This window comes from Lactuca saligna, chromosome 6, assembly GCF_052625555.1.
Source record: "Lactuca saligna cultivar CGN05327 chromosome 6, ASM5262555v1, whole genome shotgun sequence".
Classification (NCBI taxonomy): domain Eukaryota; kingdom Viridiplantae; phylum Streptophyta; class Magnoliopsida; order Asterales; family Asteraceae; genus Lactuca; species Lactuca saligna.
The window spans coordinates 59,895,137-59,915,643 of NC_136422.1; the positions used below are offsets into that span (position 1 = coordinate 59,895,137).

General features: G+C 37.0%; 1 protein-coding gene across 1 annotated transcript; it reads right to left on the bottom strand.

Annotated features, from left to right (window-relative positions):
- Positions 1-15,819: 15,819 nt before the first annotated feature.
- LOC145000913 (F-box/kelch-repeat protein At1g55270-like) lies at positions 15,820-18,914 on the bottom strand. The gene is made up of 2 exons (XM_078960217.1): positions 18,369-18,914; positions 15,820-17,317 (listed from the first exon to the last, which is right to left on the bottom strand). Exons 1-2 carry the CDS (start codon positions 18,438-18,440, stop codon positions 16,067-16,069), a joined length of 1,323 nt encoding a protein of 440 aa, XP_078816343.1. The 5' UTR covers positions 18,441-18,914; the 3' UTR covers positions 15,820-16,066.
- Between the last annotated feature and the right edge of the window lie 1,593 nt (positions 18,915-20,507).

Here is a 20,507-nt window from a genome sequence, read left to right on the forward strand (position 1 = left end):
TTCTCTAATTTGTGCAGTAAAGTTAGAATGGATAGTTATAGTTAATGCTCATACCTGACGGGGTTTAATATATTCTTTCCGGATCAAGGCATCGGCTACCACGTTTGCATTTCCGGGATGATAACAAATCTCACATTCGTAGTCATTCAACAATTCGACCCATCTTCATTGTCACATATTAAGGTCTTTTTGGTCAAAGATGTGCTGGAGACTCTTGTGGTCGGTAAAAATAGTACACTTAGTATTGTATAATGTCTCCAGATTTCTAGTGCAAAAAATTACATCTCCCAATTCAAGATCATGGGTAGTGTAATTATTATCATGCACCTTAAGTTGTCATGATGCGTAGTAAATAACCTTTCCTCTTTGTATCAACCCACATCCCAATCCTTGATTTGATGTGTCGCAGTATATGATGAAATCTTCTGTCCCATCTGGAAGGGATAGGATTGCTGCACTACACAACATTTGCTTCTATTTCTGAAAAGCAGCTTCTTGTTTGTCTTCCTAGTTGAACTTCGTATCCTTCTGGTTTAGTGTTGTAAGTGGCTTGGCTATTTTGGAGAAATTCTCTATCAATTTGCGGTAATATCCAGCAATTCCTAGGAATTGATGCAACTCTGTTGGCATCATTGATGCTTCCTAATTCTTAATTACTTCAATCTTGGAGGGTTGGACATGAATCCCTTTGTTGCTAACTACATGTTCTAAAAATTTGTACTTCGCTAATCCAAAATTCACATTCGGAGAATTTGGCGTACAACTTTTCTTTTTTTTTTTAGTAGTTCCAAGATTATTTGCAAGTGTTGACCGTGTTTTTCCTTGGTTCGTGAATATATCAATATATCATTGATAATACTATCATGAATTTATCCAAGTACGGTTTGCAAACACTATTCATCAGGTCCTTGAACATTGTTGGAGCGATCGTGCACGGAGTAGATTCTATATGGGTCATTGTTGATTGTTGACCAAGAGTGTCCATTTCATACCTATCCAGGAGAGCATTTCGGCCGAGAAGTTTGCCAACATCTATATTTGAGTGGTTGTAGCCTGACACGGAGTGCCAGTCACTGTGATTTATGAAAGAGATGTGCGGTTCACTTCCAGGTTTTGGAAAGAAATTTCATGATGAGTTGGGTACTCATCTGCATTCTAGCACCGCTTTCCACCCACAGACAGATGGTCAGAGCGAGCGGACCATCCAGACATTGGAGGATATGTTGCGGGCGTGCGTATTAGACTTTGGTGGTTGCTGGGATACCTGATGGGTTTTAAGCATTCTAACACTTCCTAAGGGTACATGCAACCCTAATAAACCTTGGATCTATGTTTGTCTAAGATACATGCAAATAATTATTTTTCCAAGGTTCATATCCTAACTAGCATGGCATGGGGAACATGAATCAAATAAAGCTAGTAGAAATACTTACCTTGTAGTAGTAGTTGATTGCTTGGAGTTTTAGAGCCTAGCACCAATAGTGTGAATGCCTCAAATGGAAATCACAAATCACCACAAACTTGGAACTTTGAGAGAATAGTCACTACTATCTTGAAATCGGCCCTTTTGCTTTACTCACCTCAACAAGTGTCAACTAGTGTGATTTCAAGAACCAAAGCCTCCTTTATATAGTGTGGTGGATTAGGGTTACATCCATGTAAACCCTAATACCCATGTCTCTTCATTTCCATGAGATCCATGGGTTAAAATTCCATGGAGTATCCATGGACTTTTCCATGCAAGCCTAGCCCATTCCAAATAAGCATTAGCCCACACTATATAAATATAGAAGCCCATATTTAATTAGTAATATCTTTGATCTCTAAATTAATCCTAGATTAATTATAGATCAATACTAATTAAATAATATGATCTTACATTCATATATTAGAACTTATAATATATTAATAAATCATAACTTGTACTATTCTCAAAAGATTATCCATAAATTGTTCGGGTGAAGTGCAACCCAAATGGACCATGTCGGGTCGGGTCAAGTACATACTAAATATAGTTATGGACTTAGACACTATATCCAACAGTCTCCCACTTGGATAATTCTAATAACTATAGTTGCAAGTATGACTTCAGGAACCCGTCAGCAATCGTAGCTCTTTAAACTCTGTTGAACTAGAATGCGCCATTTTAGATAAGTGATCATATAATCCTCTGTTCAAGATATCAATCGGATAAATACATGGAACATGGTCTTACATATTGTCCAGCATTTGTTTCCCGATTTCCAATTTGTTTGACATAGAACTTAACTGAACACATTAATTTAGTTCTGACCAGGTCGGGTACATAGGTCAAAACAAAATTAGCGAGGGGCCCAGATATCAGCTTCTAATCCAAGAAGGAACAAATAAACTTCGACTCATATGCTTGTTCTACCACTCATTGAATTACACACAAAAGCACGTTTTATAACATCGAGTTACCAATGCGTTTTCATACAATCAATGCATAACCAACTCATAAGTAGCAGATCATATCTATAGGTTTGAAGACTTATATGATATTACCGTCTCACGATCACTCGAGATAAAATTCCATGAAGTGATTCCAGCGAGCGTGGTTTGAGTCCAATACTCAAAACTTATGAGCACTCATGATTGTTGTAGCCATGTCCAACACCTTAGACCTCTACAACCAATCATGACAATCTTGATTCATACCTACTTCCGACATATTACCGACTGTGGAGGTTTGAATAATATGATATACCAAACATAATTATTCTGGAAGTCAAAACATGCATAAAGAAATATAGTAAATGATCGACAAGAGATAGCAACACTTTACTCATAAATAAAACACCTTTTATTCATCATCTAATGTCAATTACACTTTACAAATTTCGTAATTTATCTAACTACTAAAACTTATATCATCCTTCAGCCCTATGCTCCGAGCATGCTGGAGATGCTTAACCCTACTCAGTCCCTTCGTGAGGGGATCTGTTGGGTTCTCATCTGATGATACCCTCTTTGCCACAAGGATTCCTTCTTCTATCTGATGTCTGATGAAGTAATATATTCTGTCAATGTGTCTGGATCTCCCATGATCTCTTGGTTCCTTGGCTAAGGCAACCGCACTATTGCTGTCACAGAAAATCTCCATTGGCTCCTTTATAGCTGGTACAACTCCAAGGTCTCCAATGAAGTTCTTTGGTCATATAGCCTCCTTTGCTGCCTCGCTTGCTGCTATATACTCTGATTCACAAGTGGAATCAGCCACTGTCTCCTGCTTGGAACTCTTCCAAGTTATTGCTCCTCCGTTTAAGGTAAATACCCAGCCCGACTGAGAGTGGAAATTATCCTTATCAGTCTGGAAGCTAGCATCACTATACCCTACAACTCTCAAGTCATCACTCCCACCAAGGGTAAGGACCTAGTCCTTAGTCCTTCGCAGGTACTTGAGGATATTCTATACCGCAGTCCAGTGTTCCTTGCCAGGGTTCCCCTGATACCTGCTCACCATGCTTAAAGCAAAAGCTACATCAGGTCGAGTACACATCATAGCATACATGATCGATCCTACAGCTAAAGCATAAGGTAGTCAACTCATTTCTGCTATCTCAGCCTCAGTACTAGGGCTTTGTGTCTTACTCAATCTGGCATTACTCTGAATGGGTAACTCACCTTCTTGGAGTTATGCATGTTGAATCTTTTCAACACTTTGTCCACATAGGTGCTTTGACTAAGTCCAATTAGTCTTTTACTCCTGTTTCTCAAAATCCTTATCCCTAGGATATAGGCAACTTCAACAAGGTCCTTCATAGCGAAACACTTCCCAAGCCAGGACTTTACTTCCTGCAGGGTTGGGATGTCATTTCCTATGAGTAGTATGTCATCCACATACAGTACCGAAAAGCTGACTATGCTCCCACTAGCCTTGATATAGACACAAGATTCATCTTCACTCCTTGAAAAGCCAAATTCTTTGACTTTCTCATCAAAGCAAAGATTCCATCTGCGAGGTGCCTGTTTCAATACATAAATGGATTTCTCGAGTTTACACACTCTATTGGGGTACTCTGAACTGATAAAACCCTCTGGTTGAACCATGTAAACATCTTCAGCCAACTTTCCATTAAGGAAAGCGGTTTTGACATCCATTTGCCAAATTTCATAGTCATGAAATGCAGCAATGGCTAACAGAACCCTAATAGACTTTATCTTGGCCACTGGTGAAAAGGTTTCATCATAATCAACTCCCAGAGTTTGAGAATAACCCTTTGCAACCAGTCGTGCCTTATAAGTGTGTACATTACCATCCCTGTCGGTCTTCTTCTTGAAGATCCATTTGCACCCAACTACCTTACGATCAGGTACATGGCCAACCAAGTTCCAAACTTGATTGTCATACATGGACTGTATCTCGCTATCCATAGCCTCTTTCCATTTAGCAGCCTCAGGGCCTGCCATGGCTTCCGTGTAGCTGTTAGGCTCATCCAGACCTACTAGTGTCTCATTACTAATAAGTGTCTCACCTTCTGCAGTAATATGGAAACCATAGTAATGCTCAAGTGCATTCCTAACTCTCGTGGAACGCCTCATAGGTACAGATTCGTCAATTGGCTCAACAGGAGTTTCCTCCCCAAGTTAAGGGCTAGCATTTGAAGTTCCTTCACCACTTGACTCTTGAATTTCTTCAAGATCAATTTGCCTCCCACTGTCTCCTTGGCTTATAAACTCTCTCTCTCGAAAGACTCCTATTCTTGCTACAAAGACCACATTATCACTAGGTCTGTAGAAGAGGTAACAAAAAGATCTTTGTGGATAGCCGATGAAAATACACCTCTCGCTTCGGGGTTCTAGCTTGTCATGAGTCTCGCGTCTCACAAAATCCTCACAACCCCAAATCTTGATGTGGTCTAGTTTAGGTACTTTACCAGTCCACATCTCGTGAGGAGTTTTGGCAACTTTCTTTGTAGGGACTAGAATAAGAATATGGGCGGCAGTCTCTAAGACATACCCCCAAAATGAGATTGGTAGCGAAGCTCGACTCATCATGGAACGAACCATATCCAACAAGGTTCGATTACGCCTCTCAGCTACACCATTCAACTGTGGTGTCCTGGGAGGTGTCAATTGTGAGACAATCCCACATTCCCTAAGATAGTCGAGGAACTCTGAACTAAGATACTCACCACCTCGATCGGACCGAAGCATCTTAATGTTCCTGCCCAATTGATTCTCGACTTCTTTTTTAAATTCCTTAAACCTTTCGAAAGTCTCTGACTTATGCTTGATTAAGTAGACATATCCATATCTACTTTAATCATCAGTAAAAGTCAAATGATAACGATTAGCATCCCTTGTGGCATGTTTGAATGGTCCACACACATCCGTGTGTACAAGGTCCAACAAACCTTCACCCCTCTCACAAGAGCTTGTGAAGGGTGACTTTGTCATTTTTCCAAGTAAGCATGATTCGAAACTATCATCTGACTTTAGGTCATATGACTCCAAAACTCCATCCTTTTGGAGTTGGCCTATGCATTTCTTGCTTATATGTCTAAGACGACAATGCCATAATGATGCTTTATCCAAGTTATTATCATTAACAGAATCAATATACAATACATTATTTCCTAAGTAATCAACCACAGATACTGTTTCGACACGCCATCACAAGGTAATGCTTTAAAATAAAGAACATTATTAAAGAAGGCATTAATCGAACCAACTTCATTATCAAATGAAAAGGTAAACCCTTGTTGATACAATGCATGAAAGGAAATAATATTTCTTGCCATTTCTGGCGAATAACAACATTTATTCAAATCTAAATTTAAACCACTACTTAGCGACAAAGTATAAACTCCAATCTTGGTGACAGGTGTAACTTTCCTATTCCCCATGATTAAGTTTATCCTTCCTTGCTCCACATTCTCACTTCTTCTTAGTCCCTGCAAGTCACAACAAATATGAATACCACAACCGGTATCAAGGACCCAAGAGTTAGAATTGGTTGAGTTATTAGAAATGATACTGTAAATACCTGCATGGTTGGGTTTAACTTTCCCATCCTTCGCATCTTGCTAGCACTTTGGGCAGTTCCGCTTCCAATGTGCCTTCTCATGGCAATACAATCATTCAGCCTCTTTTGGGTCAGAAGAAGGAGTGATGAAACCTTTCTTGGTTCCACTTGAAGAAGATCCATCAAGGGTCCTAACCTTGGTACCCTTCGAAGAACTCTTTCTCTTCTTCCCTCGTCCTTTCCCGATTGCCAAGACAGGGGCGGTGTTGGTAGGAGTAGGAGTAACAATCGCCTTACCCTTAAGACCACTTTCTGAGGTCTTTAAGAGTCCTTGAAGTTTGTTGAGTGTGACCTCTTCCTTGTTCATGTGGTATGTCATCCGGAATTGATCATAACATGAAGGTAAGGAGTGCAAAATGATATCTATTGCTAGCTCCTCAGGGAAGTTCACATTTAGCTTCAGCAAACGGTCCACAAATCTTTTCATTTTCTGCATGTGGCCCGTGATGGGTTCACCATCCTTCATGCGAGTTGTTATCATGGAGGAGATGATTTCATACCTATCTTGACGACCACTTTGATGGTATCTTTCCATCAAGTCTTGGTGCATCTCATAGGGGTAGAAATCTTTATAGGATTTTTGGAGATCCGCGGTCATAGTGGCCATCATGATGCATGCCACTTAGGCCTGGCAATCGTGTTGTGATTGGGTTGGCGTGTCACGGGTTGGAGGGTTGACGGGTCAAAATATGCCAACCCAAACACGACCCATTTAAATATACAGGTTACGGGTTGGCGGGTTTGGAACCTAAACTCATATATGACCTACCAACCCATTTATTTATACGGGTTCACAGGTTGGCGGGTTTGTGGGACAGATTTGGGTTCGTGGGTCCGAATTTTAGACATTTAAGTCCTAAACATCCAAATGAAATTTAAAAACATTCATAGAAACATGTTACATACTTGACATTATAAGTTACGACTTTCGACCTTAGACCATCCACTAGGAGTCAAAATGTCAAAATTGTCAAATGGTCTATGAATCAATGGTATATTTTATATGATACTTATTAACTATTAATACTTGATACATAAATACATTTAAAAATAAAATGATTTTTTTATTAAGAATATAAACGGTTTGACGGGTCAACCCGTTTATTTTTTATGAAACCCATATATGACCCGTTTAATAAACGGGTTGGCGGGTTGGCGGGTTAGCGGGTTGACGGGTTGAAAATCTCAACTCAAACCCATGTATTTCGTGTCGTATCGCAGGTCGTGTCGAGAATTGCCAGCCCTAATGCCACTTTGGTGGCATCCCTTTCATGTGCTCTAAACTCAGTGATCTCTTGAGGAGTTGCAACTGTCTCATCAATCTCCTTAAGCTCCTTATCAAGGACATATTCCTTGTCCTTGTAGCGAGTAATCATCCTGATGTTTCTGATCCATTCATTAAAGTTGGATCCATCAAAAGTGACTTTCCCACACAAGTTCATAAGAGAAAAGGAGCCATTAGGATTAGAGCCAGAAGCAGTGTTGTTTGCAGACATCTGATAAGAGAAGAAAGAAGGATTAGTTTAGATATAGAGATAGTCCTTAACAAAACACCCAAGTGTAGTATTAAGGCTAGAACCCAAATACAATATATTATACTTAGAAGAGGTATGCCGTAATCTAAGTAATAACATATTTGAAAGGTAGGTGAATGACGATTCACCAATTTCCACCAAAGTCGAAATATTAATAAATATTTAATTTAGTTCTTAGAAACTCCTAGATTCTTTTGAGATTCAATGAACTCTTCAAATGCATGTTTCAATCTCGAGTGTGCCCTCCATGTTTTGTGACTGGGATGCTGAGGATCACAAAACGAGGTGTGAAGTAACCATGCAAATTACTTGGTACCCTTAATAAATTACCCCTCAATCGATGTGCCGATTAACCACACACGCTCCATCGATACTATGATAAATATTAAGTCACCCTTTACCTACCTTGTTAAGTCCAAGTTAGTGTGCCGGTTAACCACACACACTCCACTAACGACTTAGACAAAGTGTAAAGTGTAATTTCATGGATTAGCACCTTATACACATTTTTCCTAAAGTAACTAAGATTGGAAATTTAATAAAACATTTAGTTACTTTATAATATTCATCATACTTTTAATGAGAATTTATAAGTCCTTGTCTTACCCGTTCGGCTAACGACCCTCCACCAGTCAAGCAAGCGGTGGGTGAGAGTGGACACCCATTAAGTTGCCATTTTATAGGCAACAACCTTATACCCACCTTATAGACCGGTTTCGTGAATGAGGCGTACTAGCGGTAAGACGACTTTGATCTTATACATATATATATATATATATATATATATATATATATATATATTATTAACTTATAATATTATAAGTATAAGGGTTGAATTTTAACTTTTAAAATTCTAAGGGTTGGAACTAAAGTTTTTAATATGACTTTACTTGTTCCAAAACTTGAGGGCAAGTTTTGTAAACTTTCAAAACTTTTCATTTCTTGTAACTTATGAGTTAAATAGAGTAATAAAATGAAGACTCTTCATTTTTTTAACTCTTGTGTTCTTTTAATGGTTTTAATTCAAGTGTGACTCTTGGTTTTCCATAACTTGAGGACAGGTTATGGACTCCATTAAAACACATTATGATCAAGAATTAAACTACCAAGTAGGTTACAAGTAATTCCTATGATCATCTAACTTTATAAGATCAAGAACATGAATATCCATATCAAAGTTTAAAGACCATATGAACACATATAATCATGAAAAAATTGGTATTAGCCATTGTAAATGGATTAGAACAAACATTACACCATCTAAAACAAGTTTTATAACACCAAAACAGTTTAGGGTAATGTTTCTAGTCCATTTCCAGCAGCAAACATCGAAAATCTGCACTTTGTCGCTCCTACTCGTCGAGTGCATGAACCTACTCGCCGAGTAGGTTGAAGATACACATGAACTCAGCGAGTCCCCCCATGGACTCGGCAAGCTCATCAGGCAGACAGCAAGTTTTTCGAAATTTCCCAATATATTGCATCAAGTATCAAACAAACAAGCCTATGCTCTGATACCATTGATGGGTTTTGAGCATTCTAACACTTCCTAAGTGTACATGCAACCCTAATAAACCTTGGATCTATGTTTGTCTAAGATACATGCAAATAATTATTTTTCCAAGGTTAATATCCTAACTAGCATGGCATGGGGAACATGAATCAAATAAAGCTAGTGGAAATACTTACCTTGTAGTAGTAGTTGATTGCTTGGAGTTTTAGAGCCTAGCACCAATAGTGTGAATGCCTCAAATGGAAATCACAAATCACCACAAACTTGGAACTTTGAGAGAATAGTCACTACTATCTTGAAATCGGCCCTTTTGCTTTACTCACCTCAACAAGTGTCAACTAGTGTGATTTCAAGAACCAAAGCCTCCTTTATATAGTGTGGTGGATTAGGGTTACATCCATGTAAACCCTAATACCCATGTCTCTTCATTTCCATGAGATCCATGGGTTAAAGCTCCATGGAGTATCCATGGACTTTTCCATGCAAGCCTAGCCCATTCCAAATAAGCATTAGCCCACACTATATAAATATAGAAGCCCATATTTAATTAGTAATATCTTTGATCTCTAAATTAATCCTAGATTAATTATAGATCAATACTAATTAAATAATATGATCTTATATTAATATATTAGAACTTGTAATATATTAATATATCATAACTTCTACTATTCTCAAAAGATTATCCATAAATTGTTCGGGTGAAGGGCAACCCAAATGGACCATGCCGGGTTGAGTCAAGTACATACCAAATATAGTTATGGACTTAGACACTATATCCAACAATACCTTCCTTCCATTGGCAGAGTTTTCCTACAACAATAACTACCACGCGAGTATTGATCGTCCTCCCTTCGAGATGTTATACGGGAGGAAGTGCAGGACCCCGATATGTTGGGGTGAGGTTGGGCAGAGGGTCATGGGGAGTACCGAAGTGGTACTCAAGACGACAGAGAGAATCCAGCATGTCTGGAGCAAGCCTCAGACTGCTCAGAGTCGGCAGAAAAGTTATGCCGACAAGCATTGTTTGGACCTGGAATTCCAGGTCAGAGATATGGTTCTCCTGAAGATATCACCTTGGAAAGGTTTCATCCGATTCAGGAAGCAGGGCAAGCTAGGCCCCAAGTACATTGGACCCTTCAGGTTCGTGGCCCAGGTGGGAAAATTGGCGTATAAGCTGGACCTGCCAGTTTAACTTAGCCAGATTAACAGCACCTTTCACATCTCCCAGCTGCGAAAGTGTCTGGTAGACGATTCAGCAATGGTACCTCTAGAGGATATTCAGGTGGATGACAGCCTAAATTACATCGAGCGGCCAGTAGCTATCCTCGGCAGAAAGTCAAAGGACCTGAGGAACAAGAGGGCTGAGTTGGTGAATGTGCAATGACAGCAACGCAAGGGCTCATAATAGACTTGGGAGCCAGAGGATGAGATGAGGGAGCACTACCCCCGAGCTTTTCCCAGACGCAGTTGCAGACTTCGAGGTCGAAGTCTAGAATAAGTGGGGGAGATTTGTAGTGCTCGGTTCCTAGTATGTAATTTAAATATAAATTTTTGAACATTTGTTCTAGGACTCGGCGAGTTGGAGGCCCCAACTCGTCGAGTAGAGGTTAAAATTTGGATGCGGGAAACGCCTTAACACTCCATTTGTGGCCTCCCTAATCGCCTCCATGTGTCTAGAAAGCTCTAAATCGAAACCCTAAACTTTTTTTAGTGTTCTTGAGCCATTTTTTGTGTGTTTGTGGTGGTTGTGAAGCTTGGGAAGGAAGAATGAGCTTGGAAGTTCAAGTGCAAGTTAGTAGATCCAAAGGTTGTGTCCCATTTCCAGCTCAATTGAGGTAAAAAGCTTCAACCTTGACCATTTATCTCTTAGATCTCTAGTTAGGGTTCATTTCTACATTTTCTAAACTTTTATAGTCACATTCGAGATTTTGTAGTTCTAAGAGGGTATGACTTCAGATCTGGAACTATTGAGGGTTATTATGGCATAAAGGTGCCAACTTTATTGCCATAAGCACCCAATGCAACTTGTAGACTCCATTTTAGGGCCATTTGAGCCAAATACCCCATGCATGGACGTCAAGTTTGGGACTTAACGTGTATTATGGACCCTAGGAGGAAAGATCTATGTTGTGCATGCATTAAGACCAACTGAAATCAAGTGTATCATGTGACTCGGCGAGTCAGGTCGCATTTCCCACCAAATCCCTTTTAATAATGGACCATGTGTTAAGTTAGAAGAACACTCAGTCGGTTGGGCTCATTAAGGATCTGGAAATCATGGGACTCGGCGAGTGTATGAACTAACTCGGCGAGTTCAAGGCTATGTCCCAAGAATATGAAGATGGATTCAGCAAGTCCAACACTAAGAGCATCAACTTGCATGAAGATGAACTCGAAGAGTTAAGGACTAAATGTCCAAACTAGCATGAAGATGGGCTCGGCGAGTCAAAGGATGAACTCGCTGAGTCGCTTGCAAATGGTCCTGACTCTATATCAGGGAACTCGACGAGTTGTTGGACCAACTTGGCGAGTTGACTGAAAGTTGACATTGACCAGGGTGTTGACTTTGACCTAAGCCGAGCATGAAATGGTAACTAAGGAAGTTGATTATGTGTAGGATTTGAGAGGAGTTGATCCCGGTAGCGAGGACAGTTCAGACACTTCATGACACTGAGGTGAGTTACCTTCTAGTAGAAGTGGGTCGAAGGCACCAAGGCCGGCCCACTAGTAAGAGTTATAGTAGAGATAATTTTCTTTGTGATAATTAATTGGTATGTTGCTATCTGTTATCATTATGTGCTAAAATGCTATGATGTTATGTGATATGTGATAGAAGGGGTAGGTTAGACCCCAGTACCGGTCGAAAGGACCGAAGGGGTAGTTAGTACCCAGTTATGTGAGACAGTTTATGACATATGTGCTATGATGTTATGTGGTAATGGTAGGGGTGAAATAGTCCCCAGATACCGCTCTAAAGGACCGAAGGGGAGGCCAACACCCTGATATTCTAAGCAAGATACTGGTCGACAGGACCGAAGAGGAGGCCAGCACCCTGATATGCTAGGCAAGGTACCGGTCGGCAAGACCGAAAGGGTAGTTAGTACCCAGTTATGTTATGCATTATGTGTTATGTATGGTATGTAGTATAATGGGGGAACTCCCTAAGCTTTGTGCTTATAGTTTTCAGTTTTGATTTCAGGTACCTCTTCGTCGAAGGGGATGGAGCCGGCACGGTAGCAGCGTATCACACACACACACATGATTTTCGTACTATGATGTTCTTGGGATTGTACACTGATGATATGTTGTCTTTATGATATTATTTGAGACATGTAATTATGGTTTTGATGAATGATGTGATTTAACTATGTTTTTCTTATAAACGGTTCTCTAAATTTTTATATCAAAAATGAAATTTTTGGTCTTGAAAATTGGGATGTTACACGTGACCATGAGCTGGTCACGATGTGAGTGTTAGTAGTTAGAGCTTGGACCATTTACTTTAGGCCATTTTGGAACTTTTGGGACTCTGTTGGGCCTTACGATTCTCTAGTTGGGCCTAGTCCATTAGTAGGCGTAGTTTTGGTTCAGGCCATTATTGGGCCTTATGAATTATGGGCTCAACCTTAGATAGTAACTAGGGTTGGTATTGATTATGTTCAGTGTGAGGAGTCGTTGAGCAACAAACTTGGGTGTGAGATTTGCGATCTTCTGATTGAGGTGAGTCTCATCATTGTGATTGGTGGGTCGAAGGTACCAATGTCGACCTATGATTTATTATGATTAGGATGCTAGTTGTCTGTGTGACTCTTGCATGTGTGATAATTAATATGTATACCAGACGGGGCTCGATGCCCGGGAGAGCTTGATAAGTGTAGATCCTGATGTTTATCTTAGTGATTCGTGCATGTATTTTATGTGCAGTATGTATACCAGGTGGTACATGATGAGTATGAATGGGTAGGGCCCATCTCATGTTACTAACAGATCTGTTCCGGGCGGGGCTCGATGTCGAGCGGGGCCCGAAGGTTGTGGGGTAACGCCCAATGTATGTATAGTATGTGTTTTTTTTGGGGGAACTCACCAAGCTTTGTGCTTAAAGTTTATGTTTAAAATGTTTTTCAGGTACTTCCGGTTCACGAGAGAAGGGCCCGGTTTGATCGCAGCGCATCCACCCATGTTTCCGCACTTTATGATTTTGAGAATTTTACTATGATAACTATTACTCTAATATACTTTTGAATGATTGATATGGTTAAATGGTGTTTATGGTTGAACTAATAATGAAATTTTTACCTTATGAGTTTTGGGATGTTACATGGATGTTTTTGTTAATGGTAATTGGTCATCTTGGATATTTTAAGCTTTGTTATGTACCTTAAAACTTTGTTTCTATATTGGATGCTAAATGTATTGAGTGGTATATTGTATATGTTACTATTTGGATCATAAATACTACATTTTCATTAAATTTGAATACCAACTGAAAACATCACATTCTGATTACACAACACAATGTCATTAGATTTAAAGGTTTTTTCATAATACAAATACCATTACAAAATACACATAACAAAAGTGAAAGAACTTCATTATTGAACCTACACTTTATATATAAGGACTTTAAAAAAAAAAAAAAAAAAAAAAAAAAAAAAAAAAAAAAAAAAGCTAATAACTAGATAAAACTTCAATTTGCAATTTTTTTCTTCAAGTTTCATCCTATACTCCATACAAAAATCATTCACCCATCCTACAAACTTGCATAAAGATCCCTGAACCAATTAAAGAAGATCAATAATTAGGGAAAAATCAGAGAATATGAAGAACGAAATTAGAAAATAATAAAATCATTACCCTTACCTTTACTGTATAACCATAGTAGAGGTTCTCATGGTTTTTCTTGCTATAAGATGTGTGAATCACTGTAGCGGCTCCACAATTGAATTTTATATCAATCATTCTTATCAAGTTGGAAGAAATCGTTGGTGAAGGGAGAAGTCTACGAAGGAGAGGATAGCAGAGAAAGGGAGGGACGCAAAGATGTGTATGCTTTTAAGGTGCAACAGCATTAAAAAGGTACACCAACCCTGAAAAGAAAAAAGTGCCCCTGCGTGCAAGGCACGTGGGGAGCTTAAAACGAAAGCCTTTAACGGTTAACATCTATAGGGACTAACCGTGCAAGAAAAAAACAACCAGAGACGGTTCGAGTTAATTTTTTTAAATAGAGATTAAACACGTTTTTTTAATATGTGTACGAGGGACGATTGGTATAATTTACTCTCTCTCTCTCTCTCTCTCTATATATATATATATATATATATATATGTGTGTGTGTGTGTGTGAGAGAGAGAGAGAGAGAGAGAGAGAGAAACCATTCTCTCTCTCTCTCCGTCTCCCTCTCTGTTAGTAGTCATATTGGAGATGGGTAAAGGATCTATGTGTGAAAGAATATAGACATAAAGAATGGTAAAAAGATGACACGAAGGGTATCAAGGAGATTTGAAGTTATTGTAGAGAGAACGGATATTGATAAAAAAACGAATGATTTCATCAAGAACTTTAGCAATGCACTTGTGAATCGCTTAAATGGTTTCATGAGATGATAAAGAGAGATGCTTGAATTGAAGTACTTGGTTTCTAGAATAGTTGTTTGATTCGATTGATTGTTTTATAATTACAATAATAAAGAAAGATTCAACATCCCATCATTCTTGTACCAAATATAATAAAGGTTCTTTTTTATGGGTTCAATTTTTCAAATCTCAAGAGTATGGTGTGGGAATTCTAATTCCAATATAGATTAGACTTCTTGCATAATTTTTCTTCAAATTATATTTCTTGTAGAAGTAGTCGGCAGTCAATAGCTCCACGACAAAGATTGGTCCTAAAAATGACTGAGACCGAACCAGTCAAAAACAAGAGCGGAACCAAAAAAATCGGTCCTAAAAAAGAACAGACTGATACCATCTGGACTGGTTTGACAAAAGTAGATTGTTCCAAAACTAACCCGAAACCGGTCGGAAACCAATCTCAAAAAGACCGGAAGCCAAAGTTTATAAATATATCATTTTTGTGTTAATTACACAAATATTTAATCACGCATTACTCAACTTCTTTCTTTTTTCTTCTATTAATTTTAGTGTATCATTTTCAGTAAATCTTAATGTATCATTTTTGTGTTAATCACAGTTTTATTAACAGAAAAACTCGAAACATAAACAAAAAAACCGAAAAATATCAAAACCGGACCAAAAAAAACCTTTGAAAACGAGCCGAATAAAACTCCAAAATGACCACTAGACCGGACCGAAAAAAGACCAAGACCGGTCCTAAAAAGGTAAGCCCAAGACCTGAAAACAGACCGACCCAAGTCGGGTCTGAAACCGCCAATATGCATCTCTATGTGGGAGTTCCAATTCTTTGGAAATGTGGACTGGTCTAATAACTATTGGGCTCTTATAACCTACCATACTTTTATTGCAAATAATTTTACAAAAATAATTTAAAGTGATGCTGGCACAACGGATTGCTAGAAGATAACCATTTTGTAATTTGTATAATACAAACATCAAGTTGGATTCAAACGTTTTTTAAAATGTAAAAGAATCAAGAAGCAATAGGTCCATAAAATAGAAGTAATCTAAATATTCATAACATGGAATCCTAAGTTCTAACCAACATGTATACACAAATCATTTCATAACTATACTAATTGGATCTTGAAAAAAAAAAAATCATACCACATTTATAAAGAAAGAAGATAACGACATATACGTTCAAAGATACAGGTGTCTCCAATCTGCAACCAAATCCATGTCCTTTAACAAAACAACAGGTTTTCAGATGCCCAATGAATCAATCTTCATATATATAATAATTTTTCAAACCATTGCCAAAAAAAACCCTATGCTTTCTTGGATTTAAAGATCATATTCTTTACACATTTGTAACCTGTTCTTGAACTTATCATACCTGAAGCACCTGACAATGCACAATATGACTCTTTTGCCCATTCCTCCCTGATATACTCGACCATAAATTTGTAAACAAAGTCTTTATATGCCCTTTTCCCGCAATATTCTCCCAAAGATTCGGATTACTTTCCACTTTTTTATCTTTACTCGAAACATCAACAAGACTAATACTCATATTATTCCGAATAATACACAACTTCCCATTAAGATTCACAAGAGCAGCTGCCTCCATAGCAGGCGAGCTTCCAAGATGAACTTTACTATCAATAAACTTCTTCCAAGAATTCGTGTCCTCTTCATAAACCCTAATTTTACACCCATCACGACAATCCAAAGCAAAAAGCTTTCCGTTCATGGAAATACTCGGATTCCTCCACCCTGCAATCATTCCATCAGTAATTGACACCCATGTGTTTGATTCTGGTGTATACGCTTCACTCAAAACCTCTCTATGAGCCCCAAGTCCTTTCAAGAACCATTTTCCATTATAAACGACTCCAATAAAAGGCACCATTGGTGTACTCATATCTGTAATAAAACTCCATCGACGTTTATTTGGATCATAAACTTCAACAGATCGAAGAGTCCTATGAACCCCATCACATTCACCTCCCGCAACATAAAGACAATTGTTTATAACACAAGATCCAAAAAAATGTCGCTTTCTTTGCATATCGGGAGCTTTATGCCATCGATTTGTTTTCGCATTATAAAAAACCACACGTCTCATCGAACCCTTTAAAGGATCTTTCCCGCCAAATAAATAAAGATGACAACCGCTCAAAACCGCACATCCAAACCCAAGGGCATTTTCGTAATCAACCGGGACAGGTGGAAGTGGTTGCCAAATTTGGTAAGTGGGGTCGAATGCATGCCATGAGATTCTTCCATCACGATCTCGTTTGAAGACATAAACCCATTCTTCAGCCATTCCTAGGGTTTTTCTAAGGGAGTAAAAGTAGTTGCTTGATAAGAGTCGGAAAAATCTTTTGGAAACTAACCGGAGTTTGTTGTGTTCGGCTCGTGGGACCCGCGTTAGACACGCGATTGCCAGGTCATCAGGGAGACCCGGGAGGAGGGGCGGTTGGATGCGGGTCCGCTCTTTTCGGCTGTTTTTGGTTTTGTGTGCGTGTGGGTTGATGTCGGGTTGGATGCAAATTTTTGACCCGGGAACGAATTTGCGGGCCCCGGCGACTGTTTTTAATCCCGCATCGACTTTGCAATAGCATGATACGGAATCCACCTGAATCGGAAGGGTAAAATGGTCAATTACGTTAATTCAGATAGTTCACTCGGTCCAAAAAAAGTCATACAACATTTATTTGAGACGGACATCATATATCCGATGTCATTTGGGCTACCTGTGTATCTGATTTACATCTGACATGATACTCTGACAGTCTGGCTGGGATGGTGTGGGCCAGCTTAGGGGTAATTGGAAGAATAACATTTTTTTGAAGGACAATGAGAATTAGATAATAAGCTATAAAAGAAGATAGTGGGTGTTTGGATGTGTTTTTGTAGTTTTGGAGTTGTAGAATGCATTATACTCTTTGATAGTAATTTGACCCCAAAATAATTAGATAATCATAAGCAGAATTAGGTTATACAAATACTATAACTATAAACTAATTAATGAAACTTGAAGTCATAGATGTCATAGATGACAATTGGGAGAAACAAATAGTTTTTACTCATAATTTAGCAAATGAACTCTGTTTTTGTAAGGCAGAATTAACAAACAGACAACAATTAGTACTCCATTTTTAAGATCAACAAAACCTTGTTAAAAGAAAGCACATTTAACAGATTTCCTGCTATAAATAATGTCTAAAACTCTTCATATCTTGCACATTGTATGACTAATTTCATCAGGAAATTGCTATACAGTATACACTACTCCACAGATGATGTAAAGAACCAAAACCCATAAACTAAGGTCAATGATTCTTGAAAAGAAAATGCTCATTTCATCGTAATTGCATAAGGGTACCTCTCGATACTTGTAATCTACCCAAAGATTATGTAAAGAAACAAAACCCACAACCTAAAATCAACAATTTTATAAAAAAAATTGTTCGTTTCATCATAATTCCATCTGGGTATATCTATATACTCGTAAACTACTGGAAGATGATGTAAAGAATCAAAACCCAAGAAATTCAATGCATATAATGTCAATAATTGTTAAAAACAACTGTTAATTTGAGCACAATTTGATGTGGGTACCATTTATATAGTAACGAAGTACATAACAATAAGCAAGAATAAGTCAAAGAGGACATGGGGCTCACCAATGGAGCTTGAACTCGAAACCCCCTTCGCTGCACATTAGGCGACCTTTCACGTTCAGATAATTGAGCCATCTCGCTCACAATTCCAGTAATTTCATATAAAGAAATTCAATTTCTTTTCGTATGATAACCCACAAATCAAATAATCAAGAAATACATGGTGTTTCAGATCGATAATCGACAATCTTGAAATCTGATCCAAAGATTAAGGTATTTCAGAAAGAAAAAAGGAACCCGAGTACCCAAAAAATGACTTTTTTTCTTCTAATTTTAGATGAAAATGTAACGAAAGATGTGTGTGTGTGTGTGTGTTTGTTGGTGCTTGAAAGTAAGAGCTTTGCAGAAACTTCAAAAACTTGAGAGTGTTGTTTGGTGTGAAGAGAAGAGAGTCTAATTTGATTAAGTGGGGAATTACATCTGGAGACGTGTTGATTTTGTTGTCAAGAAAGTGGAACATTCATTCATATGAATATCATCATCATATATTCATATGTGAATTTTGACTCTCAATTGGGATATTATTGTTTTAGAGTGATTTATTTCTATAACTATTGGAATTAGATTTTTTTGTTGTTGTCAAATAATGATTATGTTTCCAAAAATATCATATATGGGGAATGATAGATTTTTGTCTATAAATATAAAAAATGTATATATATTTCTTTTTTGTAAAACTAATTATTCTTCTAAAACATACTATTTATTTTGTATTTTCTAAAAATGGGGATTAATTTATGACAAAATAAAGGGTATGTGGCATAACTAATTATTTTTTATTATGTAGAATTTTTTTAATTTTCTTGGTTGTAGATTAAGACATTTGATCTTAACATAGTAAAATACAATTTAAATGACATGTTTTAAGATAATAATTTTATCAACTTAAATGATACTTTTTTATATAATTATCATTTTTTTTTTTTTTTTTGCAAATCGAAACATAGTGGAAACCATTGATTTGATATACATCTATTTTGATGTTACAATAGTTTGTGCATATATCTTGACAAAAAAAAGTGCATTTTTTTAGGCTAAAAGGTTAAAAAAAACAATAATGAATTGAATGTAAAATATTTATTCTTTCTAAATTTGGGATATATTATGAGATATCCTTTTAAATGAAATGATGTAAACTCTTTTTTTTCAGACAATAAATCTTTTGCAATGGTTATATTATAGAAATAAATTTTACTAATACCTTATAAACAATATTATATTTCAAATTTACCATTTGTTAAGATTTTGATGCGATTTAGAAGTCAATAATTATGAAATCAATAAGTACGAACAAGTAAATTTATCGGTCAATTTGCGAAACAATGTATATTTTATAAAGTTGAGTTTTAGAATCATGTGTGATCAAGATTAACATAATTGTTATGAACGATCGTAAAAAAAATATGATAAATTATGTAAAAGTCATTATATTTTTATCATTTTTAATGTTTTACCACTACTATATTTTACTTTTGTGGCAAAAAAATTATCAACCATGTGGACCTACTATAATAGGTTAAAATGATCACTATATAAAATTTTGTCAAAATTAGTGACTAGTGAGCATTGTGTTGTCAAATTTTGACACTACAATATATATAAATGTTGATAAAACTTATATTATATTATGACCGTGTTAACATGTTATAACAAGTCAATGAAGATCAAAATGATCGACATAGAAAATTATTAGATTTAAATGACTTTTATTTATTAAAGAAAAATATAACAATTATACTATAAAAAGAACCAAAATATATTGAAATTTATGTATTTTGCCTAAAAAAATACTAAAAAATACTAATCTTTGATTAGGCTAATTAATATAGCTTTGTTAAGGACTTAAGGTCAAATATTGAATTGCCGGCCGCTGGTTATATTATTTTTTTTTTTCCTACAACTTAATTCATCAAAAGTTAAATATCTTAAATGCTATTTGATAAAATAATAAAATATAGAAACTTAATGAACTACAACAATATTTTATAATATGATTGATCAAAAGGTAAAGGTATATAACAGATATCTAGTTCTCTCAAAACATGATTTACTTTATTTACTTCAAAACGTCTAAAAAAACGTTTTATTTGTTCCTAGTCAGAAAAACCAATTTCAAAGCTATTTTGTTTTTTACCACATAAA

What these genes read in the sequence shown, in the direction of transcription:
- LOC145000913 (XM_078960217.1), bottom strand. Translation starts at nt 18,440, where the DNA reads ATGGCTCAATTATCTGAACGTGAAAGGTCGCCTAATGTGCAGCGAAGG. An exon ending in TTCGAGTTCAAGCTCCATTG is followed by an intron (nt 17,318 to 18,368) that starts GTGAGCCCCATG and finishes CTTCCGATTCAG; the next exon opens with GTGGATTCCGTATCATGCTA.